The following is a 26,280-nucleotide window of genomic DNA, read 5'->3' as shown; positions in this document are numbered from 1 at the left end:
GGTGCTAAGTTAAAGGGCAGGACCTCTGGGGTTGTGATCTCAGGATTGCTACCTGTGCCAAGTGCTAGTGAGACCAGAAATAGGAAGATATAACTATTTAATACGTGGCTAAGAAGTTGGTGCAGGAGGAAGGGCTTCAGATTTTTGGATCATTGGGCTATCTTCCAGGAAAGGTGGGACTTGCACAGAAGGGATGATTTGCACATCAACTGGAGGGAATATCCTTGTGGGAAGTCTTGCTGGTGCTGCGGGATGGGAGTGGGGTTTAAACTAGAGTTGCAGGAGGATGGGAAGCAGAGTGCCAGAACAGATAGTGGAGTGGATGTGGGGAAAGATATTGTTAAGCAAGACAGGAATTGAAAGGTTGAGCGTGGTGGGACTAATGATCTGTACTGCACCTATTTCAGTGCAAGGAGTATTGTAGGAAAGGCACAGCAGTGTCTAGTCAGGACATCTAGTGAGGTCAGTGTGTGGGTATATTTAAGGTGTAAGTTGATCATTTCCTGATCGGTCAGGGCATCAAAGTGGCAGCTGTATGGGGTTGAGTGGATCTGCGATCAGCCATGGTGGAATGACAGAGCAAAGTCGATGGGCTGAATGGGCTAATTTTGCTCCTATGACTTAAGGTCTTATGGTCAACAAGCTGCAGCTCCAATTGCTTAACATGTTCTCTAAGCTGAAACTCTGCGTACTTGTTGCAGATGTGGTTATCCAGGAGGTTGAAGTCTCCCACATATTCTACATTTCCCATATCTCACACAAAGAACACAACACAGCCCCTGGAGAAATTCTCACTACTCTAACTATGCACTAACCAACGAAGAATGAAGAAACTTACCAGATACTTAGCTTGCCTAAGCCTATTGTCACCAAAGCCTGATGACCCGTAGCCTATCCTCTCTAACACTGGTTCACACGATAGCCGCTCCACTTGTCCCTGCCTTATTTTTATTTGCCCTTGCTAATGAACCACAATTTGACTGGGCCCTCAGAAAATGCTGGAAGCCGAAAACACTTTTTTTTTTTAAGATGTCATGGGTTAAGGTTTTCTTTTGCAGTACTTACTTAATTCAAGTTATTAATTAAGGTAAGGTAACATAAATTAGGAGCAGATGTTCAGGAAAATGCATGCTAGAAATATGGCAAAAATTTAGGTAAAATTTGCATGGCGTTCTGCATAGCTATATTCCACTGAGGCACAACAAGGATGGTAAGATAAAAGAACCATGGTGTACAAAGGATGTAGAAAATCTAGTTAGAAGAAAAGAAAAGCTTATGAAAGGTTCAAGAAACAAGGTACTGTTAGAGCTCTAGAAAATTACAAGGGTGCCAGGAAGGAGCTCACGAATGAAATTAGGAGAGCTAGAAGGGGCCATGAAAAGGCCTTGGTGAGCCAGATTAAGTAAAACCCCAAGGCACTCTACAAGTATGTGAAGAGCAAGAGGATGAGCCGTGTCAGAATAGGAATCAGAAGTGAGAATGGAAACATGTTCATGGAGCCGGAGGAGGTAGCGGAGGTACTTAATGAATACTCTGCTTCAGTATTCACCAGTGAAAGGGACCTTGTCAATTGTGGGGATGACTTACAGTGGACTGAAACGCTTGAGTGTACAGACATTAAGAAAGAGGATGTGCTGGAGCTTTTGAAAGGTATTAAGCTAGATTAAGTCACTGGGACCAGACAGGATATACTTCAGGCTACTGTGAGAAGCGAGGGAGGAAATTGCTGAGCTTCTAGCGATGATCTTTGCATCATCAATAGGGACGGGAGAAGTACCAGAGGATTGGAAGGTTGCAAACGTTGTTCCCTTGTTCTAGAAAGGGAGTAGAGATAACCCAGGAAATTATAGACCAGTGAGTCTTATTTCAGTGGTGGGCAAATTGTTGAAGATCCTGAGAAGCAAGATTTATGAGCAGTTGGGGAGGCATAATCTGATTAGGACTAGTCAGCATGGCTTTGTCAAGGGCAGGTCATGCCTTACGAACCTGATTGAATTATCTGAGGATGTAACAAAACACATTGATGAAGGTAGAGCAGTGGATGCAGTGGATATCGATCTCAGTAAGACATCTGACAAGGTTCCCCATGCGAGGATCATTCAGAATGTAATGAGGTATAGGATCCAAGGAGACCTTACTTTGTGAATCCAGAATTGGCTTGCCCACAGAAGGCAAAGGGTGGTTGTGGATAGTTCATATTTTGTATGGAGGACGGTGACTACTATTTCCTCTTTGTGATTTTTATAAATGACCTGGATGAGCAAGTAGAAGGGTGGGTTAGTAAGTTTGCTGATGACACAAAAGTTGGGGGTGTTGTGGATAGTCTGGAGGGTTGTCAAAGGTTACAGCATAACATAGATAGTATGCAGAACTGGGCTGAGAAGTAGCAGATGAAGTTAAAGCCAGGTAATTGTAAAGTGCTTCATTTCGGTTGGTCAAATTTGAAGACAGAATATTAATGGTAAGACTCTTGGCAATGTGGAGGATCAGCGAGATCTTGGGGCTCGTGTCCATAGGGCACTCAAAGCTGCTGCGCAGGTTGACAGTGTTGTTAAGAAGGTGTATGGTGCGCTGGCATTCATCAACCATGGGATTAACTTCAAGAGCCAAGAGATAACGTTATAGCTATACAAGACCTTGGTCAGACCCTACTTGGAGTACTGTATTCAGTTCTAGTCACCTCACTACAGGAAGGATGTAGATACTATAGAGAGAGTGCAGAGGAGACTTACAAGGATGTTGCCTAGATTGGAGCGCATGCCTTATGAGAATAGGTTGAGTCAACTTAGCCTTTTTTCCTTGGAGTGATGGAGGATGAGAGGTGCCCTGATAGAGGTATATAAGATGATGAGAGGCATTGATCATGTGGATAGCCAGAGGCTTTTTCCCAGGGCTGAAATGGCTAACACAAGGAGGCATAGCTTTAAGGTACTTGGAAGTAGGTATAAGGGAGATGTCAGAGGTAAGATTTTCACAGAGAGTGGTGGATGTGTTGAATGCACTGCTAATGAAGGTTATTAGGTACATGGAGCTTAGAAAATTAGAGGGCTATGTAGTAGGGAAATTCTAGGCAGTTTCTAGAGTAGGTTACATGGTCGACCTAACATTGTGGGCCAAAGGGCCTGTAATGTGCTGCAGATTTCTATGTCTGTATATGTGTGTATATACACACATATATATGTGTGTGTGTATATATATAAATCTCCCCTTCACCAGGCTCGTATGCAAACAACTCATTAGCTGGCTCTGCTAACGGTCACGAGACTCCGCAGTGAGAAGGTCACCTTTCATAAACATTATACGTCTAGGGTCGGTATGATTTGGGATTCAACCAAGCAGGAACACCGTCATGTTCCAATTAAAGAAACCTCTATTTGAGCAAATGCTCTGTAAATATGGCCCATACACAATTATTGGTTGGCAAGAAATAACAGATTGAATCAAATTATAAAGAAAGTATATTTACAAATTTCAGCTTTATCGAACAGTTAAGAAAAAGAAAAAATAAATAAAAGGGCTCTTTACAGTTAACCCAGTTCAGATGTGCACATAAATTTGGAGCTCATCTTGAAGCTGTCGAGTTACTCACGTGCTGGACCCATGGTCTGTGTGAAAACACACAGATTCTGAAAGTCACTCAAAATCCATCTCGAACAACGGCCGCTCTCGCAGGGATATTGGCCCTTCCTCCTTTGAGCCATTCATCTTTACAAATCTCCATGCAAGGGCAAACGCTCCTTCCCACTGCATCCTCAGCCATCTTCCCTTCTGTCTTCTCCGCAGTTCCCGCCAAAAAAACGTGAACCATACTGTCTGTGATAAATTTCACTCTGCCCAGTTGTCTTTAGAACCCTCTCCCAACTCCCCCATCCTGAATGGCTAACACAATATTCCAGAGTTGAACATCATTGCCCCTTATTTTCTAGCCAAAACCAAACGTAGTCTACCCACAGAACACACTGCTTTTACAGAACTGCTAAAATAAAATATCTGCAGCATAACAGTAGAAATCTTAAGATTACAGGGCATTACAGATATTTTTCTTCTTGTTATTTATAGCTTTTATTATTATTTATTGCAATGTACTGCTGCCGCAAAACAACAAATTTTATGACATTTGCCATTGATATTAAATCTGAATCTGAAAGGAGAAATGTTTAAGGGAAGCATGAGGGAACTCATTCAGTCAGAGGATGTAAGGAGTGTGGAACAAACTGCCGACAGGTTTGATTTCAACATTTAAGAGATATTTGGCTGGAAGCAGTATGGAGGCCTATGGTCTGGGTGCAGGTCAATGAGAAGAGACAGAATAATAATTCAGCATGGACAAAATGGGTTGAAGGGCCTGGTTCTGTGCTGTTGTTCTATGACAATAATCAGAATTCACAGAGGAATTGGAATTTGTGATCAAGGAAATGAGAAAACTTTAGTGTAATTTTGCATAGTAGGGGAATTAAGAATTATGGGGCAAAAGGCAGGTAGGTGGAGATGAACCCATGGCCAGATCAGCCATGATCTTATTGAATGGCGGACCAGGCTTGATGGGCCAGATGGCCTACTCCTGCTCCTATTTCTTATGTTCTTATGTTAATTTTCCAAAATTAAAGAGGAGAAACGTAATGCCTTTGTGGGTTAAAAATGGATAAACCCCCAGGACGAGATGAGGAAGGATCTTCAATCACATTTTGTTTATCTAATATTGAGGGGAGCACATTCTGAACACAAAATTCAGTTCAATATGTTGTCTGCTTCTTGATCACGTTGGTTCAGGTTTTCTCTTTTTTTTTACCCTACTCGTTAAGCCTAGTCTCTGGAAAGTGAATTTGTGGACAGCTCTGCCACAGACAGCTGTGGAGGCCAAGACCGGGGGTATATTTAAAGTGAAAATTGGTAGTTTCCTGATTGGTCAGAGCATCAAAGCTTATGGCGTGAAGGCAGGTGTATGTGGTTGAGTGGGATCTGGGATCAGCCATGATGGAATAGTGGAGTAGACTCAATGGGCTGAATAGCCTAATTCTGCTCCTATGTCCTATGGTCTTCAGACAGGACCTTCCTCTTTACCATTAATCACTCACTGGACAGATCAAGAAGCTTAATTTATTGGTCATTACACCACTTGAACAGGTACCATAGTTGTTCCATACCTCTCTACCACACCTTTGCGAACCACCCCACTAGCCTCCGGATCCAACACATTATCCTCTGCAACTTCCGCCACCTTTTACAGGACCCCACCACTAGCACATCTTTCCCTCTCCACCCCTCTCCGCCTTCCACAGGGATCGGTCCCTCCGCAACTCCCTGGTCCACACGTCCCTCCCCACGGATCTCCCACCTGGCACTTAGCCCTGTAAGCGCAAGTGCTACACCTGTCCCTACATCTCCTCTCTTGCCACCATTCAGGGCCCCAAACAGTACTTCCAAGTGAGGCAACACTTCACTTTTGAGTCTGTTGGGATCATCTATTGCATCCGGTGCTCCCGGTGCGGCCTCCTCTGCATTGGTGAAACCCGACGCAGATTGGGGGACCGCTTCGTCGAGCACCCCCGCTCCGTCCGCCAAAACAGACAGGATCTCCCAGTGGCCACCCACTTCAACTCTGCTTCCCACTCCCATTCAGGTATGTCCATACATGGCCTCCTCTACTGCCATGATGAGGCTAAACTCAGGTTGGAGGAGCAACACCTCATATACCGTCTAGGTAGTCTCCAGCCCCTTGGTATGAACATAGAATTCTCCAACTTCTGGTAATTCCCTCCCCCTCCCTTCCCCTATCCCCATGTCACTCTGCCCCCTCCCCCAGCTGCCAACCACCTCCCTCTTGGTTCCGCCTCCTTCTACTACCCATTGTGTTTTCCCCTATTCGTTCTTCACCTTTCCTGCCTATCACCTCCCTGCCTCCCTTTCCCCACCTCTTTATCTTTCCTCTTACTGGTTTCTCACCTGGAACCTACCAGCCTTCTCCTTCCCACCCTCCCCCCACCTTCTTTATAGGGCCTCTGCCCCTATCCCCTACAGTCCTGACGACGGGTTCCGGCCCGAAACATCGACCGATCTTTTCCACGGATGCTGCCCGACCTGCTGAGTTCCTCCAGCGTGTTGAGTGTTGCTTTGACCCCAGCATCTGCAGATTATTTTGTGTTTACCTTTGCCAATAATAGTCCTAGCTCTAAACATTGCAAGGATGTTGTGCTGCCAAATTATCCACTGTCTTCTGGTGCTCTGGGCAATTCAATGTCCTTATCTCCTTCAGGAAGAGCTGAAGATACATGTAAGATCATACTGTTTCCCCACACACCAAGTGACTCAGGTTTGACCTTCATTTCCGATGCTTGCATAGTTTTTACCTTCCTGTGAGTGCATCTGTACCACTGGTTTTCCTGGTCCCTCTTCTGTCCTAAAGACATGCTGGTTGGTAGGTTAATTGGTCACACAAATTACCCATGGTTAGGTGGGTGATTCAGTGGAGAATTGATGAGATGGAATAGGTTACAGGGAATTAAATGGGGGAACTGGATTGAAAACTGGTGAAACTCAATGAAGCTAATAGCCAATGTTACATGGAAATAAAATATGAAGTTAATACACCATCACAAAATGCCCAAGTGAACAGCTGGCCATTGAAATAACCTCATTTACCTTCAAAACTTGTCTCCTTCTTTTCCTCTCCCTACCGTTCCTGGCATTGTTGGCAGCCAAGATATTTGTTAATTTTTGATCTTCACCTTTTAGCCAATCTTCAAACTTCTTCATCAATAGCTTGTAATTAGCAAGGCCTTGATTATTTGCCTGAAATAAAACAACAGAAGTTGTCTTCGGCTGAATGGCTTCTTCAGTTCTACATCATCTATTATCTTTTGCTTCTGAGTATGCAGTCAGTCCCACTCCCTGCTGCTCTCTATGGCCCTGAACACTTTTCCTTTGAATAGTGATAGAGTTCTAAACATGCTTCCACTGTGATCCTTCATTCAATCCATTCCCAGATCCAAACCGTTCGTTAGGTATAAAAGATGTTTCTCCATTCCTCCTGCTTGTTCCATCTTTTCAGTCAGAATCTTACTTATGTGAGATTTGGCCTCAGTTACATTCCTAAGCTTCATCCAGAGCCCTCAATTTCTCTCCAGCTAAAGAGTATCTCAAAGCTCAGAGGGAAGCAATTCCTCATCTCAGTCCAATGATGGTATCTTGAGGCTTTGCCCACAGAGGGGAAACTTCCTCAGGCCTTTGAGTCAAATATTATCATCACCACTATGAGCTGTAAAAATAATTCGGAAAATGTGTAGCTTGAGCGATCGAATGATGTGGGTGATCATGGTCTTTCCATGACCATGATTGTTCTTAGCAAATTTTTCTACAATAGTGGTTTTCCATTGCCGCCTTCTGCGCAGTGTCTTTACAAGGTGGGTGACTCCAACCATTATCAATACTGTTCAGAGAATTGTGATATGCAGCACCTTCTTATATGACCATCAATCTCCTGCTCCCATGGCTTCAAGTGACCCTGATCAGGGGCTAAGCAGGTGCTACACCTTGCCCAAGGGTGACCTGCAGGCTAATGGAGGGAAGGAGAGCCTTATATCTCCTTTGGTAGATATGGATCTCTACAATGCCACCTGAAAACATCATTGGTGTGAAAGTACTAAAAACATTATGAGGGATGGGATTAAGATACACTTGGAAAGGCAGGAATTAAAGAAAGATAAGACAGCATGGCTCAGTGAGAAGCATAATTCTGTTTGAACAAATTGGTAACAACATGGATTGACAAGGGCACCTGCAATACTCATCTGATTTCTAAATGGACATTGAACCCATAAAGACTACCTCACTATTTTTTTTTGCACTACTTATTTTAACTTAACTACTTAACAGACATATATACACTTGCTGTGTAACCCGCCCCCCCCCCCCCACAAGGCTCGTATGAAAACATGGCTCGTTAGCAGGACCTGCTAACACCCACAGCACTGTCCAATCTCCTCCACACAGTAGCCTGGGGTCTATCTTGTACAGACCCAGTGACTTATCTAACTAAATGCTTTTCAAAAGCTCCAGCACATCCTTTTTCTTAATGTCTATATACTCAATATAATCTTGGGTATATAATGTCTATATACCCGAGGTTCCTCAGGATAGTTCAGTCATTCCACACAGACATGAAGGGTGTCGTTCAGTTCGACGGCTCTTCTTTGGAGGCCTTCAACATCCGCAGCGGTGTGAAGCAGGGCTGTGTGCTTGCCCCCACCCTGTTTGGCATCTTCTTCGCAGTCATGCTGAAACACACCTTTGGAACATCAACTGATGGTATCTACCTCCACACCAGATCGGACGGGAGGCTGTTCCGTCTGTCTTGGCCAAGGGCAAAAACCAAGGTTCGTGAAGTACTCATCAGGGACATGTTGTTTACAGATGATGCGGCAGTGGCAACACACTCTGAAGAGTAACTGCAACGCCTCATGGACAGCTTCTCAAGAGCCTGCCAGGACTTCAGCTTGACCATCAGCCTGAAGAAAACCAACGTGTTGGGCCAAGACATTGAGCACCCCCCTGCCATTACCATCAACAACTACGAGCTGGAGATAGTTCACAAGTTTACGTACCTTGGCTCCACCATCACGGACAGCCTCTCCCTAGACCCCGAGATCAACAGACGGATCGGACAAGCAGCCTCAACATTTGCCAGGCTGACAAAGAGAGTCTGGGAGAACAGAAAGCTGACGACGCACACCAAAGTTGCAGTCTACAGGGCCTGCATCCTCAGCACACTGCTTTACGGCAGCGAGACCTGGAGCCTCTAGTACAGACAACAGCGGCATCTCAACACCTTCCACCTTCGCAGCCTGAGGCGCATCCTGGATATCACGTGGACTGACCGAGTCACCAACAATGAGGTCCTGGACCGCGCCCAGATACCCAGCCTCTTCACCCTGCTCCAACAATGCCGTCTCCACTGGCTGGGCCACGTACACTGCATGTCAGACGGGAGGATCCCAAAGGACCTGCTGTACGGGGAACTGACCTCTGGCAAGAGAGCACAAGGGCGGCCCCACCTTTGTTTCAAAGACGTTTGCAAGAGACATGAAGTCACTGAAAGTGAACGTCGAGAGGTGGGAGGACATCGTAAGCGATCGCTCTTACTGGAGGCTGGAACTACGCAGAGGTCTAAAAAGCGGAGAAGAGAAGCTGAGGCTTGCTGCTGGAGAAAAGCGCACTCATCGGAAAAACAGCACCAAGATAACACTGGAGGACAGCGCCTTCAAGTGCAGACGATGCAGCCGAGACTGTCACCCCCATGTAGGCCTCTACAGCTACAACAGACGCTACTCTAACACAGACTGAAGCAAGACCTTCCAGGCACAAATCTATAGTCTCGCGAGACTAACGGATGCCACCACCACCAAATACTCAAGCATTTCCAGCCACAGTAAGTTATCTGCATAATTGCCAAGGTCTATTTTCCTGGTGAATAGTGAAGCAAAGTATTCATTAAGTACCTCTGCTACCTCCTCTGCCTCCATGCACAAGTTTCCACTATCACACCTGATTGGTCCTATTCTCACACGGCTCATCCTCTTGCTCTTCACGTACTAGTAGATGCCTTGAGGTTATCCTTTATCCTGCTCACCAAGGCCTTCTCATGGCACCTTCTGGTTCTCATAATTTCATTCTTAAACTCCTTCCTGGCAACCTTGTAATTTTCTAGAGCTTTAACAGTACTTAGTTTCTTGAATCTTTCATAAGCTTTTCTTTTCCTCTAACTAGATTTTCTACATCCTTTAAACACCATGGTTCTTTTACCCTACCATCCTTTCCGTGCCTCAATAGAACATACCTATACAGAACGCCTTGCAAATATTCCCTGAACATTTGTCACATTTCTGCCGTGTATTTCCTTGAGAACATCTGCTCCCAAGTTTCTGGCTAATAGCATCATATTTCCCCTACCCCAATTAAATGTGTAATGCCATGGTTCATTTTTTTTTAACTGTTATGCTGCTGCAAGCTGCTTGTTTGGGTTACTGTTGAAGATAAGAGATAGGAGAAATGTGTGCCATCCATTTAGGATGGCCAGATTAAGGGGAGGTTTAACTGGTGAGGGCCACTAATGTTGGGCTTGGGGCTTGTGGATCAAGGAGGATGAAGAGAGAAGACGCTGGAGAAAAGACACAAACACGAGGAAATCTGCAGATGCTGGAATTTCAAGCAACACACATAAAAGTTGCTGGTGAACGCAGCAGGCCAGGCAGCATCTCTAGGAAGAGGTACAGTTGACATTTCGGCCCGAGACCCTTCGTCAGGACTAACTGTAAGAAGAGCTAGTAAAAGATTTGAAAGTGGGAGGGGGAGAGAGAGATCCAAAATAATAGGAGAAGACAAGAGGAGGAGGGATGGAGCCAAGAGCTGGACAGTTGATTGGCAAAAGGGATATGAGAGGATCATGGGACAGGAGGCCCAGGGAGAAAGAAAAGAGGGGAGGGGGGGAAAAAGCCCTGAGGATGGGCAAGGGGTATAGTGAGAGGGACAGAGGGAGAAAAAGAGAGAGAGAAAAAGTATGTGTGTATATAAATAAATAAATAACAGATGGGGTACGAGGGGGAGGTGGGGCATTAGCGGAAGTTTGAGAAGTCAATGTTCATGCCATCAGGTTGGAGGCTACCCAGACGGAACATAAGGTGTTGTTCCTCCAACTTGAGTGTGGCTTCATCTTAATATAAGGTGTTGTTCCTCCAACCTGAGTGTGATATAAGGTGGTGTTCCTCCAAACTGAGTGTGTCTCACCCTGTCTCTTGACACAGCTATCTGGACTATTCCTCTTCTCACGCTGTCTCTTGCAAAAATGCCATCCCCTTCTCGCAATTCCTCCGTCTCCACCGCATCTGCTCTCAGGATGAGGTTTTCATTCCAGGACGAGGGAGATGTCCTCCTTTTTTAAAGAAAGGGGCTTCCCTTCCTCCACCATCAACTCTGCTCTCAAACACATCTCCCCCATTTCACGCACATCTGCTCTCACTCCATCCTCCAGCCACCCCACTAGGAATAGGGTTCCCGTTGTCCTCACCTACCCCCCCACCAGCCTCCAAGTCCAACATATAATTCTCTGTAACTTCCGCCACCTCCAACGCGATCCCACCACTAAGCACATCTTTCCCTCCCCTCTCTCTGCTTTCCACAGGGATCTCTCCCTACGCGACTCCCTTGTCCATTCGTCTCCCCCATTCCTCCCCATCGATCTCCCTCCTGGCACTTATCCTTGTAAGCAGAACAAGTGCTACACATGCCCTTACACTTCCTCCCTCACCACCATTCAGGGCCCCAGACAGTCCTTCCAAGTGAGGCGACACTTCACCTGTGAGTCGGCTGGGGTGATATACTGCATCCGGTGCTCCCGATGTGGCCTTCTATATATTGGCGAGACCTGACGCAGACTGGGAGATCATTTCACTGAACACCTACGCTCTGTCCACCAGAGAAAGCAGGATCTCCCAGTGGCCACGTATTTTAATTCCACGTCCCATTCCCATTCTGATGTCTATCCACGGCCTCCTCTACTGTCAAGATGAAGTCACACTCAAGTTGGAGGAACAATACCTTATATTCCGTCTGGGTAGCCTCCAACCTGATGGCGTAAACATTGACTTCTCAAACTTCCGCTAATGCCCCACCTCTCCCTCGTACCCCATCCGTTATTTATTTATTTATATACACACATACTTTTTCTCTCTCTCTTTTTCTCCCTCTGTCCCTCTCACTATACCCCTTGCCCATCCTCAGGGCTTCCCCCCCCCCTTTTCTTTCTCCCTAGGCCTCCTGTCCCATGTTCCTCTCATATTCCTTTTGCCAATCAACTGTCCAGCTCTTGGCTCCATCCCTCCCCCTCCTGTCTTCTCCTATCATTTTGGATCTCCCCCTCCCCCTCCCACTTTCAAATCCCTTACTATCTCTTCTTTCAGTTAGTCCTGACAAAGGGTCTCAGCCCGAAACGTCGACTGTACCTCTTCCTAGAGATGCTGCCTGGCCTGCTGCGTTCACCAGCAACTTTTATGTGTGTTGCTGGAGAGAAGACTTTGTAGGATTTGACCCGGAGCTGGGGCTGGAGATTGCCTTTCCCAGACTTACGCAGCCAACCGAACCCGGGTGCTTCAAATGTTTTCCCAAACTATCTGCTCCCATCCCTCTCCAGTGCTATGGTAAAGGAGATAAGGTTGTGATCACTACCTCCAAAATGCTCTTCCACCGAGAGATCAGACATCTGACCATTTCCCAATACCAGATCACGTACAGCCTCTCCTCGAGTTGTCAGAAAACCTCGCTGGACACACCTAACAAACTCGACCCTATCTAAACCCCCTGCTCTAAGGAGATGCCAGTCAATATTAGGAAAGTTAAAATTACCCATCACAACAGCCCTATTATTATTGCACCGTTCCAGAATCTGCCTCCCTATCTGCTCTTCAATGTCTCCGCTACAATTGGAGGTCTATAAAAATCACCCAGTAGTTATTGCCCCTTTCCTGTTTCTGACTTCCACCCATACTGACTCAGTAGGCAATCCCTCCATGACTTCCTCCTTTTCTGTAGCTGAGGTACTATCCCTGATGAGCAATGGCACGCTCCCACCTCTTTTGCCTCCCTCCCTGACCTTTTTGAAACACCTAAAGCCCGGCACACTCAGCAGCCATTCCTGACCCTGAGACATCCAAGTTTCTGCCACAATGTCATAGTTCCATGTATTGATCCACACTCTAAGTTCATCCACCTTGTTTATGATGATCCTTGCATTAAAATAGATACATCTTAAACTATCTGGCTGAACGTACTTTTGCTCTAACATCTGGTGGGCACTGGAAAGGATCTAAGTAATCTGTAGAAAGTGGTAAATTCAGTGAGCTGCATCATGGGCACTACAGATTACCTATCATCCTGGTTGCCTTCAATGAGCGGTGCCTCAAAAAGGCGGCATCAATCATTAACTACCCCCATCACCCAGAACCATAAGACCAGAAGACATTGGAGCAGAATTAGGTCATTTAGTCCATCGAGCATGCCCCGCCATTCCATCATGGCTGATCCCGGATCCCACTCAACCCCATATACCTGCCTTACCACCATATCCTTTGATGCCATGACCGATCAGGAAATTATCAACTTCCCACTTAAATATACACACAGACATAGCCTCCACCGCAGTCTGAGGCAGAGCATTCCACAGATTCACTACTCTCTGGCTAAAAAAAATTCTCCTTACCCATTCTAAAAGATCACCCATCAATTTTGAGGCTGTGTCCTCTAGATCTGGATACCCCCACCAGAGGAAATATCCTCTCCATATCCCCCCCCATCCAGTCCTTTCAACATTTGGCATGTTTCAAAGAAGATCTCCCCGCATTCCTCTAAATTCGTAGAAATAGGCAGGAAGACATAGGCAGGAAGAGGGATGAGGTCCTGAAGTGTGAGTTTCGGGAACTAGGCAGAAGGCTGAGGTACAGGACCTCAAGGATGGCGTTCTCAGGATTTCTGCCAGTGCTACGTGACAGTGATGGTAAGGACTAGAGGAGATGGCAGTTGAATGCGTGGCTGAGGAGTTGGTGCAGGGAGCAGGGTTTTAGATTTTTGGATCACTGGGATCTCTTCTGGGAAAGGTGGGACCAGTACAGATTGGATGGATTGCACCTGAACTTGAGGGGGAGCAATATCCTTGCAGGTAGGCCTGCTAGCATGGTTTGGGAGGGTTTAAACTAATTTGCAAGGGGAATGGGACCCATAGCGATACAGCAGTGAAAGTAGTGCATGGAGTAAAGCCAGATCTAACGTATAGAGAGGCTATGAGGAAAGAGAAGCAGAATAAACGGTGTAAAGACAGTAAGGTAGAAGGGCTGAAATGTGTGTTCCTCAATGCAAGAAGCATCAGGAATACAGGTGATGAACTGACAGCTTGGATACATATATGGAATTATAAAGTAGTGGTCATTACAGAGACTTGGCTGGCATCAGGGCAGGAATGGATTCTCAATATTCCTGGATTTCAGTGCTTTAAAAGGGATAGAGAAGGCAGAAAAAGGGGAGGAGGGGTGTCATTACTGGTCAGGGATACTATTACAGCTACAGAAAGGGTGGGTAATGCAGCAGGATCCTCTTTGGAGTCAGTATGGGTGGAAGTCAGGAACAGGAAGGGAGCAGTTACTCTATTGGGGGTATTCTATAGGCCCCCTGGTAGCAGCAGAGATACCGAGGAGCAGATTGGGAGGCAGATTTTGGAAAGGTGCAAAAATAACGGTTGTTATCACGGGTGACTTTAACTTCCCTAATATTGATTGGCACCTGATTAGTTCCAAGGGTTTAGATGGGGCAGAGTTTGTTAAGTGTGGCCAGGACGGTTTCTGTCATAATATGTGGACAGGCCGACTAGGGGGAATGCCATACTAGATCTAGTACTAGGTAAAGAACTGCGTCAGGTCACAGATCTCTCAGTGGGTGAGCATCTGGGGAACAGTGACCACTGCTCCCTGGCCTTTAGCATTATCATGGAAAAGGATAGAATCAGAGAGGACAGGAAAATTTTTAATTGGGGAAGGGCAAATTATGAGGTTACAAGGCTAGAACTTGCAGGTGTGAATTGGGATGATGTTTTTGCAGGGAAATGTACTATGGACATGTGGTCAATGTTTAGAGATCTCTTGCAGGATGTTAGAGATAAATTTGTCCTGGTAAGGAAGATAAAGAATGGTAGGGTGAAGGAACCATGGCTGACAAGTGAAGTGGAAAATCCAGTCGGTGGAAGAAGGCAGTATACATGAGATTCAGGAAGCAAGGATCAGATGGGTCTATTGAGGAATATAGGGAAGCAAGAAAGGACTTAAGAAGGGGCTGAGAAGAGCATGAAGGGGGCATGAGAAGGCCTTGGCGAGTAGAGTAAAGGAAAACCACAAGGCATTCTTCAATTATGTGAAGAAAAAAAGGATGACAGGAGTGAAGGTAGGACCGATTAGAGATAAAGGTGGGAAGATGTGCCTGGAGGCTGTGGAAGTGAGCGAGGTCCTCAATGAATACTTCTCTTCAGTATTCACCAATGAGAGGGAACTTGATGATGGTGAGGACAATATGAGTGAGGTTGATGTTCTGGAGCATGTTGATATTAAGGGAGAGGAGGTGTTGGAGTTGTTAAGATACATTCGGACGGATAAGTCCCTGGGGCCTGACAGAATATTCCCCAGGCTGCTCCACGAGGTGAGGGAAGAGAATGCTGAGCCTCTGGCTAGGATCTTTATGTCCTCGTTGTCCACGGGAACGGTACAGGAGGATTGGAGGGAGGCGAATGTTGTCCCCTTGTTCAAAAAAAGGTAGTAGGGATAGTCCGGGTAATTATAGACCAGTGACCCTTACATCTGTGGTGGGAAAGCTGTTGGAAAAGTTTCTTAGAGATAGGATCTCTGGGCATTTAGAGAATCATGGTCTGAGCAGGGACAGTCAGCATGGCTCTGTGAAGGGCAGATCGTGTCTAACAAGCCTGATAGAGTTCTTTGAGGAGGTGACAAGGCATATAAATGAGGGTAGATGAGGGTAGTGCAGTGGATGTGATCTATATGGATTTTAGTATGGCATTTGACAAGGTTCCACACAGTAGGCTTATTCAGAAAGTCAGAAGGCATGGGATCCAGGGATGTTTGGCCAGGTGGATTTGCATTAGGGTTAATGCGAGGGTCGTGGTGGAGGGAGTACATTCAGATTGGAGGATTGTGACTGGTGGTGTCCCACAAGGGTCTGTTCTGGGACCTCTACTTTTCGTGATTTTTATTAACGACCTGGATGTGGGGGTAGAAGGGTGGGTTGGCAAGTTTGCAGACGACACAAAGGTGGGTGGTGTTGTAGATAGTGTAGAGGATTGTCAAAGATTGCAGAGGGACATTGATAGGATGCAGAAGTGGGCTGAGAAGTGGCAGATGAAGTTCAAACCGGAGAAGTGTGAGGTGGTATACTTTGGAAGGACAAACTCCAAGGCAGAGTACAAAGTAAATGGCAGGATACTTGGTAGTGTGGAGGAGCAGAGGGATCTGGGGGTACATATCCACAAATCCCTGAAAGTTGCCTCACAGGTGGATAGGGTAGCTAAGAAAGCTTAAGGGGTGTTAGCTTTCATAAGTCGAGGGATAGAGTTTAAGAGTCGCGATGTAATGATGCAGCTCTATAAAACTCTGGTTAGGCCACACTTGGAGTACTGTGTCCAGTTCTGGTCGCCTCACTATAGGCAGTGTGGACAGGACCAATGAACTTAACCTGTTCTTTAACAGATATGACGTTGTGGCCCCTGCCCATCCCCCACATGAGCCATCTGTTGTCGGCCCCTAACCAACACATATTCCACTCTCCCCTCCTACCCCTCCTCACAGTCCCCCACCCTGCTCTCATGTCTATACCCCTTCCCCACACGAAACCACCACAGTGGGCTTCACAGCTGAACAGGTGAGAATACAGCTAAAACGTCTCAATCCAAGCAAGGCTGCAGGACCGGATGGTGTCAGTACCAGGGTGTTCAAAGCCTGTGCCCCTCAGCTATGTGGAGTACTTCGCCATGTATCCAACCTGAGCCTGAGGCTCCGGAGGGTTCCTGAACTGTGGAAGACGTCCTGCCTCGTCCCTGTGCCGAAGACGCCGTGCCCCAGCGGCCTCAGTGACTACAGACCGGTGGCATTGACCTCCCACATCATGAAGACCCTGGAGAGACTTGTTCTGGAGCTGCACCGGCCTATGGTCAGGCCACACTTAGATCCCCTCCAGTTCGCCTACCAGCCCCGACTAGGAGTTGAGGATGCCATCATCTACCTGCTGAACCTTGTCTACGCCCACCTGGACAAGCCAGCGAGCACTGTGAGGGTCATGTTTTTTGACTTCTCCAGTGCGTAGAACACCATCCGCCCTGCTCTACTGGAGGAGAAGCTAACAGCGATGCAGGTGGATGCTTCTCTGGTGTCATGGATTCTTGATTACCTGATTGGCAGACCACAGTACGTGTGCTTGCAACACCGTGTGTCTGACAGAGTGATCAACAGCACTGGGGCTCCACGAGGGACTGTCTTGTCTCCCTTTCTCTTCACCATTGACACCTCGGACTTCAACTACTGCACAGAGTCTTGTCATCTTCAGAAGTTTTCGGATGACTCTGCCATAGTTGAATGCATCAGCAAGGGAGATGAGGCTGAGTACAGGGCTACGGTAGGAAACTTTGTCACATGGTGTGTGCAGAATTATCTGCAGCTTAATGTGAAAAAGACTAAGGAGCTGGTGGTAGACCTGAGGAGAGCTAAGGTACCGGTGACCCATGTTTCCATCCAGGGGGTCAGTGTGGACATGGCGAAGGATAACAAATACCTGGGGATACGAATTGACAATAAACTGGACTGGTCAAAGAACACTGAGGCTGTCTACAAGAAGGGTCAGAGCCGTCTCTATTTCCTGAGGAGACTGAGGTCCTTTAACATCTGCCAGACGATGCTGAGGATGTTCTACGAGTCTGTGGTGGCCAGTGCTATCATGTTTGCTGTTGTGTGATGGGGCAGCAGGCTGAGGGTAGTAGACACCAACAGAATCAACAAACTCATTCATAAGGCCAGTGATGTTGTGGGGATGGAACTGGACACTCTCACGGTGGTGTCTGAAAAGAGGATGCTGTCTAAGTTGTATGCCATCTTGGTCAATGTCTCCCATCCACTACATAATGTACTGGGTGGGCACAGGAGTACATTCAGCCAGAGACTCATTCCACGGAGATGCAACACTGAGTGTCATAGGAAGTCATTCCTGCCTGTGGCCATCAAACTTTACAACTCCTCCCTTGGAGGGTCAGACACCCTGAGCCAATAGGCTGCTCCTGGATTTATTTCATAATTTATTGGCATAATTTACATATTACTATTTATGGTTCTATTACTATTTATTATTTATGGTGCAACTGTAACGAAAACCAATTTCCCCTGGGATCAATAAAGTATGACTATGACTATGACTATGTGGAAGCACTGGAAAGGGTACAGAGGAAGCTGCCTGGTTTAGAGAGTATGCGTTATGATCAGAGATTAAGGGAGCTAGGGATTTACTCTTTGGAGAGGAGGCAGATGAGAGGAGACATGATAAAGGTGTACAAGATAATAAGAGGAATAGATAGAGTGGATTGCCAGCGCCTCTTCTCCAAGGCACCACTGCTCAATACAAGAGGACATGGCTTTAAGGCAAGGGGTGGGAAGTTCAATGGGGATATTAGAGGAAGGTTTTTGACTCAGAGAGTGGTTGGTGCGTGGAATGCACTGCCTGAGTCAGTGGTGGAGGCAGATACACTCGTGAAGATTAAGAGACTACTGGACAGGTATATGGAGGAATTTAAGTTGGGGGCTTATATGGGAGGCAGGGTTTGAGGGTCGGCACAACATTGTGGGCTGAAGGGCCTGTACTGTGCTGTACTGTTCTATGTTCTATAAACTTGGAGGGCACAGTTTTAAGGTGCTTGGAAGTAGGTACAGAGGGGATGTCAGGGGTAAGTTTTTTATGCAGAGAGTGGTGAGTGTGTGGAATGGGCTGCCGGCAATGGCGGTAGAGAGAGATACGATAGGGTCTTTTAAGAGACTCCTGGATAGGTACATGGAGCTTAGAAAAATAAAGGGCTACAGGTAACCCTATGTCATTTCTAAAGTAAGTACATGTTTGGCACAGCATTGTGGGCCGAATAGCCTGCATTGTGCTGTAGGTTTTCTATGTTTCTAAGTGTGACCTGACTCGTGCCTTATAAAACCTTAGCATAATCTCCTTGCTTTTACATTCAACTCCCTTTGAAATAAATGCCAAAATTGCATTTGCCTTCTTTATCACAGATGCAACCTGTAAACTTGCAAATTTTCTGGGAGTGTTGAACAAGGTCTTCTAAGTCCCTGTGCACCTCTGAGGTTTGAGCCTTCTCCCCATTTAGATAACAGTCCACACTATTGTTCCTTTTACCAAAAATGTTGTCATTGGAGAGAGTCCAGAGGAGGTTCCTTTTACCAAAATACATTATCATACATTTCTCAACATCAATTTTGGTAGGTTAAATATGATGGCAGAATACAGTATTTTGGTAGGTCAAATATGATGTCAGAGTATAGTATTAATGGTAAGACGCTTGGCAGTGTGGAGGATCAGAAGGATCTTGGGGTCTGAGTCCACAGGACACTCAAAGCTGCTGCACAGGTTGACTGTGTGGTTAAGAAGGCATACTGTGCATTGGCTTCTTCAACCATAGGATTGAGTTTAAGAGCCGAGAGGTAATGCTACAGCTATATAGGACCACGGTCAAATCCCACTTGGAGTACTGTGCTCAGTTTTGGTCACCTCACTACAGGAAGGACGTGGAAACTATAGAAAGGGTGCAAAGGAGATTTACAAGGGTGTTGCCAGGATTGGGGAGCATGCCTTATGAGAATAGGTTGAGTGAACTTGGCCTTTTCTCCTTGTAGTGGCCAAAGATGAGAGGTGACCTGAAAGAGGTGTATAAGAAGATGAGAGGCATTGATTGTGTGGATAGTCAAAGGTTTTTTCCAGGGCTGAAATGGCTAACACGACAGGGCACAATTTTAAGGTGCTTGGAAGTAGGTACAGAGAAGATGTCAGGGGTAAGTTTTTTTACGCAGAGAGTGGTGAGTGCGTGGAATGGGCTGCCGGCAATGGTGGTGGAGGCGGATATGATAGGGTCTTTTAAGAGACTCCTGGATATGTAAATGGAGATAAGAAAAATAGAGGGCTATGGGTAAACATAGGTAATTTCTAAAGTAAGTACGTTTGGCATAGCATTGTGGGCCAAAGGGCCTGTATTGTGCTGTAGGTTTTCTATGTATTCTCTCTGCCGCTTTTTTGTCTATTCTTCCAGTTTGTCTAAGTCCTGTTGCAATTGTACTGCTTCCTCAACACTACATACACCTCCACCTATCTTCGTATCATCCATAAACTTTGCCACAAAGCCATCAATTCCATGATCCAAATCACTGACAAACAATGTGAAAAGCAGCAGTCCCAATCCTGACCCCTGAGGAACACCACTTGTCATAGGCAGCCAACTAGGTTATGCCCTTTACTAATTGCTACCAACTTACTTCTCCGTGGATTGTCACCTTGTCGTGGTGGAGAAGCTTGAGTGGTCCTGTGATCCTGAGAGCGGTGCCATCTGGAGCTATGCTCCTGGTAGGGTCACCCATGGCGGTAAGGTCGAGGGTGAGGTTCCTGACAAAGAACAATCCAACCAAGACGTCAACGGTGGAACAGGCGGACGAAGTTACTTGGAACTCAACGGCTGTGAAAGCAGATGAAGGCTGCAACAAATCCATCAGCTCCAATCGTCGTGGTTTCCATGCCATTGGGATCAGTTGGTTGATTTGTGAAGCATCGTGTGCTTCTTGGAGTGCAACATCAAGTACACGTTAAACAAATACACACGTCTTCGCACTGTGGGCCACTTCTTCAGAACGAAGACCATCATCCTCGACCTTGAGGGATAGCCACGATAACAATGACTAATTGGAAGGAGGTACTGAAGCCTGAAGGTACACACTCAATGATTCAGGATCAGCTTCCTTCCCTCTGCATCAGATTTCTGAATGGACATTGAAGCCATGAACACTACCTCACTACTCTTTTGCACTACTTATTTTAACTTTCATATATATAATTCAGGAATTTGAGTAGGAGAAGCTAAAGTCAGATAGATAGACAGATAGATAGATAGACAGACTTACTTTATTGATCCCGACGGAAATTGGGTTTCGTTACAGTTGCACCAACCGAGAATAGAGTATAAATATAGCAATATAAAATCATAAATAATTAAATAATAATATGTAAATTATGCCAGATGGAAATAAGTCCAGGAGCAGCCTATTGGCTCAGGGTGTCTGACCCTCCAAGGGAGGAGTTGTAAAGTTTGATAGCCACAGGCAGGAATGACTTCCTATGACACTCAGTGTTGCATCTCCGTGGAATGAGTCTTTGGCTGAATGTACTCCTGTGCCCACCCAGTACATTATGTAGTGGATGGGAGACATTGTCCAAGATGGCATGCAACTTGGACAGCATCCTCTTTTCAGACACCACCGTCAGAAAGTCCAGTTCCATCCCCACAACATCACTGGCCTTACGAATGAGTTTGTTGATTCTGTAGGTGTCTGCTACCCTCAACCTGCTGCTCCATCACACAACAGCAAACATGATCGCACTGGCCACCACAGACTTGTAGTACATCCTCAGCATCATCCGACAGATGTTAAAGGACCTCAGTCTCCTCAGGAAATAGAGACGGCTCTGACCCTTCTTGTAGACAACCTCAGTGTTCTTTGACCAGTCCAGTTTATTGTCAATTCGTATCCCCAGGTATTTGTAATCCTCCATCATGTCCACACTGACTCCCTGGATGGAAACAGGGGTCACCGGTACCTCAGCTCTCCTCAGGTCTACCACCAGCTCCTTAGTCTTTTTCACATTAAGCTGCAGATAATTCTGCTCGCACCACGTGACAAAGTTTCCTACCATATCCCTGTACTCAGCCTCATCTCCCTTGCTGATGCATCCAACTACGGCAGAGTCATCCGAAAACTTCTGAAGATGACAAGACTCTGTGCAGTAGTTGAAGTCCGAGGTGTAAATGGGAGACAAGACAGTCCCCTGTGGAGCCCCAGTGCTGCTGATCACTCTGTCGGACACACAGTGTTGCAAGCACACGTACTGTGGTCTGCCAGTCAGGTAATCAATTGGTTGATATTAACCAATCTCGTTGTCTATCCGTATGGCTGCACTTTGTTGCCAGTAGAGATTCCTGATTATTCTTTGATCTTTTCCATCGATATTAATATTTTTAAGCATTTTCATGATGACTTGGTGTTTCACTAAGTTGAAGGCTTTTGTGTAGTCAATGAAACAGATTATAGGTCTTCTTGTACTTCTATTGACCTTTCGATAATTTTCCTGAGAATATAAGCGGCATTTGATGTTCCCTTGCCTTCGACAAAGCTGCACTGTTCTTCACTGGTCTCTGGTTTAATTTTCTAAATGCAAAGAAAGATGACACAACCTTTGCTAATATGAGAAGTGAAAGCCAATATAAAAGCCAAGGAGAGAGCAAACCGAATGCTGAAAGGACGAGATAGAGTTGATGTACAGAAAATGTTTCCTATGGTGAGGGTATTCAGAACCTGAGGGTACAGCCTCAAAATTGAGAACAGAGGCAAGGAGGAATTTTTTTTAAGCTAGAAAGTAGTGAATCTGTGGAATGCTCTGCCACAGACCGTGGTGGAGGCCAAGTCTGTGGGTAGATTTAAGGCGCAAGCTGATTGTTTCCCGATCAGTCAGGGCATTAAAGGATGTGGCGAGAAAGCAGGTGTATAGAGTCGCATGAGATCTGGGATCAGCCATGATGGAATGGTTGAGCAGACTTTATGGGCTGAATGGCCTAATTCTGCTCCTACGTTTTATGGTCTCTTCCTGTTCTGACCTTCACTAGCTCGTGAAATGGAAGTAAGCAAGAGGTTACCACCTTGGAGGTCCTGCTCTTCAGTCTCCTTCCTAACTCCCTAAACTTACTGTGCGGGACCTCTACCCCTCTCCTATGACTCAAGAGAGGTAAAGGGAGAAGTAAGTCAGTGCAGGGTACCCCTGTAGCCATTCCCCTCAGCAACAGGTAATCCCCTTTGGATATTGCAAAGAGGGATGACTTATCTGGACAAGGCATCAGCAGCCAGACCAATAGTACTGTGTTATCTCTGAGCCTCAGAAGGGTAGCGTAAAGTCAAGTGGAGCAATAGTCATAGGGACTCGAAAGATAGGGGGACAGATAGGTGATTCTGCAGCAGTAAAAAAGACGCCAGGATAGTGTGTTGCCTCCCGGGTGCCAGGGTCCAAGACGTCTCTGAGCGTTTGCAGAATATCCTTGAAGGGAGGGCGAGCAGTTGGAAGCTGTGGTACATGTTGGTACCAATGACAAAGGTAGGGTATCAATGACTTGGATGATAGAATTGATCGCTTTGTTGCAAAGTTTGCAGACGCTATGAACATAGGGAAGGGGTAGGTAGTTTTGGGGAAGCAGAGAGGCTACGTAAGGACTCAGACAGATTAAGAGAATGGGCAAAGAAGTGGCAGATGGAATAGTGTCCGGAAGTTTATGTTCATGCTCTTTCATTGAAGAAATAAAGGGGTGGACTATTTAATAAATGAAGAGAAAATACAAAAATCTGAGGCACATAGGGACTTGGAAGTCCTTGTGCAGGTTTCCCCAAAGGTTAATTTGCGTGTTGAATCTGTGGTGAGGAAAGCAAATGCAATGTTAGCATTCATTTCAAGCGGACTAGAATATAAAAGCAAGTATGTAATTTATAAAGCATTGGTGAGGCCTCACTTGGAGTACTGTGAGCTGTTTTGGGCCCCTTATCTTAGAAAAATAAGGGTTTAAAGGAGGTTCATGAAAATGATTTTGGGTTTGAATGGCTTGTGATATGAACAGCATTTGTTGGCTCTGGGTCTGCATTCACCAGAATTTAGAAGAATAAGAGGTGACCTCATTGAAACCTATCGAATGGTGAAAGGCCTTGATAGAGTGAATGCTTCTTGTGATGGGAGAGTCTATAACCAGGAGATACAGCCTCAGAACAGAGGGACATCCTTTTAGAACGGAGATGGGAAGGAATCTTTTAACCAGAGAGTGGTGAATCTGTGGAATTATTAGCCACAGGCAGTTGTGGAGGCCAAGTCTGTATGTATATTTAAGGCAGAGGTTGATATATTTTTGATTGGTCAGAAGGGATGCGGGGGTGGGGGGAGGCAGGAGGTTGGGACTGAGAGGAAAAATGGATCAGTCATGAAGAAGTTGTGGAGTACACTTGATGGACCAAATGGCCTAATTTTGCTCCTATATCTTAAGGTCGTACAAAATATTTAATAAGTTCCTCCGATTTTACTTTGTCCCTGCATTGCCATCTCTCCAGTGTCAATTTCCAGCAGTCCAATATGCATCTTCGCCTCTCTTTAACTCCTTATATATTTTTTTAAACTTGCAGTGTAGTCTTTTATATTATTGGCTAGCTTACCTCATAATCCATTTTTTCTCTCATTATGGCTTTTTTAGTTGCCTTCTGTTGCTATTTTAAAACTTTCCAATTCTCTAACTTCCCAAGAATTTTGGCTTTATTTTACGCCCTCTTGTTTGCTTTTCTGTTGTCGTTGACTTCCCTTATCAGCCTCATCCTTCCTTTAGAACATAGAACATAGAATAGTAAAGCACAGTACAGGCCTTTCGGCCCACAATGTGGTGCTGACACTTAAACCCTGCCTCCCATATAACCCCCCACCTTACATTCCTCCAGAGACCTCTCCAGTAGTCTCTCAAATTTCACTAGTGTATCTGCCTCCACCACCGACTCAGGCACTGCATTCTATGCACCAACCACTCTCTGAGTAAAAAACCTTCCTCTAATAACCCCCTTGAACTTCCCACCCCTTACCTTAAAGCCATGTCCTCTTGTATTGAGCAGTGGTGCCCTGGGAAAGAGTCGCTGGCTATCCACTCATCTATTCCTCTTAATATCTTGTACACCTCTATCATGTCTCCTCTCATCCTCCATCCCTCCCAAGAGTAAAGCCCTAACTCCCTTAATCTCTGATCATAATGCATACTCTCTAAACCAGGCAGCATCCTGGTAAATCTCCTCTGTACCCTTTCCAATGCTTCCACATCCTTCCGATAGTGAGGTGACCAGAACTGGACACAGTACTCCAAGTGTGGCCTAACCAGAGTTTTAGAGAGCTGCCTCATTACCTTGCGACTCTTAAACTCTATACCTCGACTTATGAAATCTAACACCCCATAAGCTTTCTTAACAACCCTATCTAACTGTGAGGCAACTTTCAGGGATCTGTGGACATGTACCCCCAGATCCCTCTGCTCTTCCACACTACCAAGTATCCTGCCATTTACTTTGTACTCTGCCTTGGAGTATGTCCTTCTAAAGTGTAGGATCTTGATGTCCTCATTGTCCATGGGAATGGTACCGGAGGATTGGAGGGAGGCGAATGTTGTCCCCTTGTTCAAAAGAGGTAGTAGGGATAGTTCGGGTAATTATAGACCAGTTCGCCTTACGTCTATGGTGGGAAAGCTGTTGGAAAAGATTCTTAAGAGATGGGATCGATGGGCATTTAGAGGATCATGGTCTGATCAGGGACAGTCAGCACGGTTTTGTGAAGGGCAGATGTGTGTCTAACAAGCCTGATAGAGTTCTTTGAGGAGGTGACCAGGCATATAGATGCGGGTAGTGCAGTGAATGTGATCTATATGGATTTTAGTAAGGCATTTGACAAGGTTCCACACAGTAGGCTTATTCAGAAAGTCAGAAGGCACGGGATCCAGGGAAGTTTGGCCAGGTAGATTCAGAATTGGCTTGCCTGCAGAAGGCAGAGGATGGTGGTGGAGGGAGTACATTCAGATTGGAGGATGGCGACAAGAGGTGTCCCACAAGGATCTGTTCTGGGACCACTACTTTTTGTGATTTTTATTAACGACCTGGATGTTGGGGTAGAAGGGTGGGTTGGCAAGTTTGCAGATGACACAAAGGTTGGTGTCGTCTGCAAACTTCTCCATCTGCCATTTCTCAGCCCACTTCTGCATCCTATCAATGTCTCTCTGTAATCTTCGACAATCCTCTACACATCTACACCACCACCAACCTTCGTGTCGTCTGCAAACTTGCCAAACCACCCTTCTACACCCACATCCAGGTCATTAATAAAAATCATGAAAATCAGAGGTCTCAGAACCGATCATTGTGGGACACTGCTAGTCACAATCCTCCAGTCCAACTCCCTCCACCACGACCCTCTGCCTTCTGCAGGAAAGCCAATTCTCAATCAACCCGGCCAAACTTCCCTGGATCCCATGCCTTCTAACTTTCTGAATAAGCCTACTGTGTGGAACCTTGTCAAATGCCTTACTGAAATCCATATAGATCACATCCACTGCACTACCCTCATCTATATGCCTGGTCACCTCCTCAAAGAACTCTATCAGGCTTGTTAGACACAATCTACCCTTCACAAAGCCATGCTGACTGTCCCTGATCAGACCATGATTCTCTAAATGCCCATCGATCCCATCTCTTAAGAATCTTTTCCAACAGCTTTCCCACCACAGACATAAGGCTCACTGGTCTATAATTACCCGGACTATCCCTACTATCTTTTTTGAACAAGGGGACAACATTCGCCTCCCTCCAATCCTCCGGTACCATT

At 45.9% G+C, this 26,280-nt stretch overlaps 1 protein-coding gene across 6 annotated transcripts in view; it reads right to left on the bottom strand.

The window, feature by feature from the left end:
* syne3 (spectrin repeat containing, nuclear envelope family member 3) overlaps positions 1-26,280 on the bottom strand; it is a 175,207-nt gene that overhangs the window by 24,897 nt on the left and 124,030 nt on the right. For 4 of the 6 annotated variants that reach the window (XM_072274879.1, XM_072274898.1, XM_072274869.1 and 1 more), the window contains one exon: positions 6,640-6,789. The exons of 1 other annotated variant lie outside the window; for it this stretch is intronic. In XM_072274879.1, the coding sequence (XP_072130980.1) occupies positions 6,640-6,789 (150 nt within the window). Of the gene's footprint in view, positions 1-3,589; positions 3,773-6,639; positions 6,790-26,280 lie in introns of all 6 variants that reach the window. One more of the 6 variants, XM_072274903.1, reaches the window with a different exon arrangement.

This window comes from Mobula birostris, chromosome 1 (genome assembly GCF_030028105.1).
Source record: "Mobula birostris isolate sMobBir1 chromosome 1, sMobBir1.hap1, whole genome shotgun sequence".
NCBI classification, from domain to species: domain Eukaryota; kingdom Metazoa; phylum Chordata; class Chondrichthyes; order Myliobatiformes; family Myliobatidae; genus Mobula; species Mobula birostris.
This window is presented reverse-complemented; position numbering and strand designations above follow the sequence as displayed.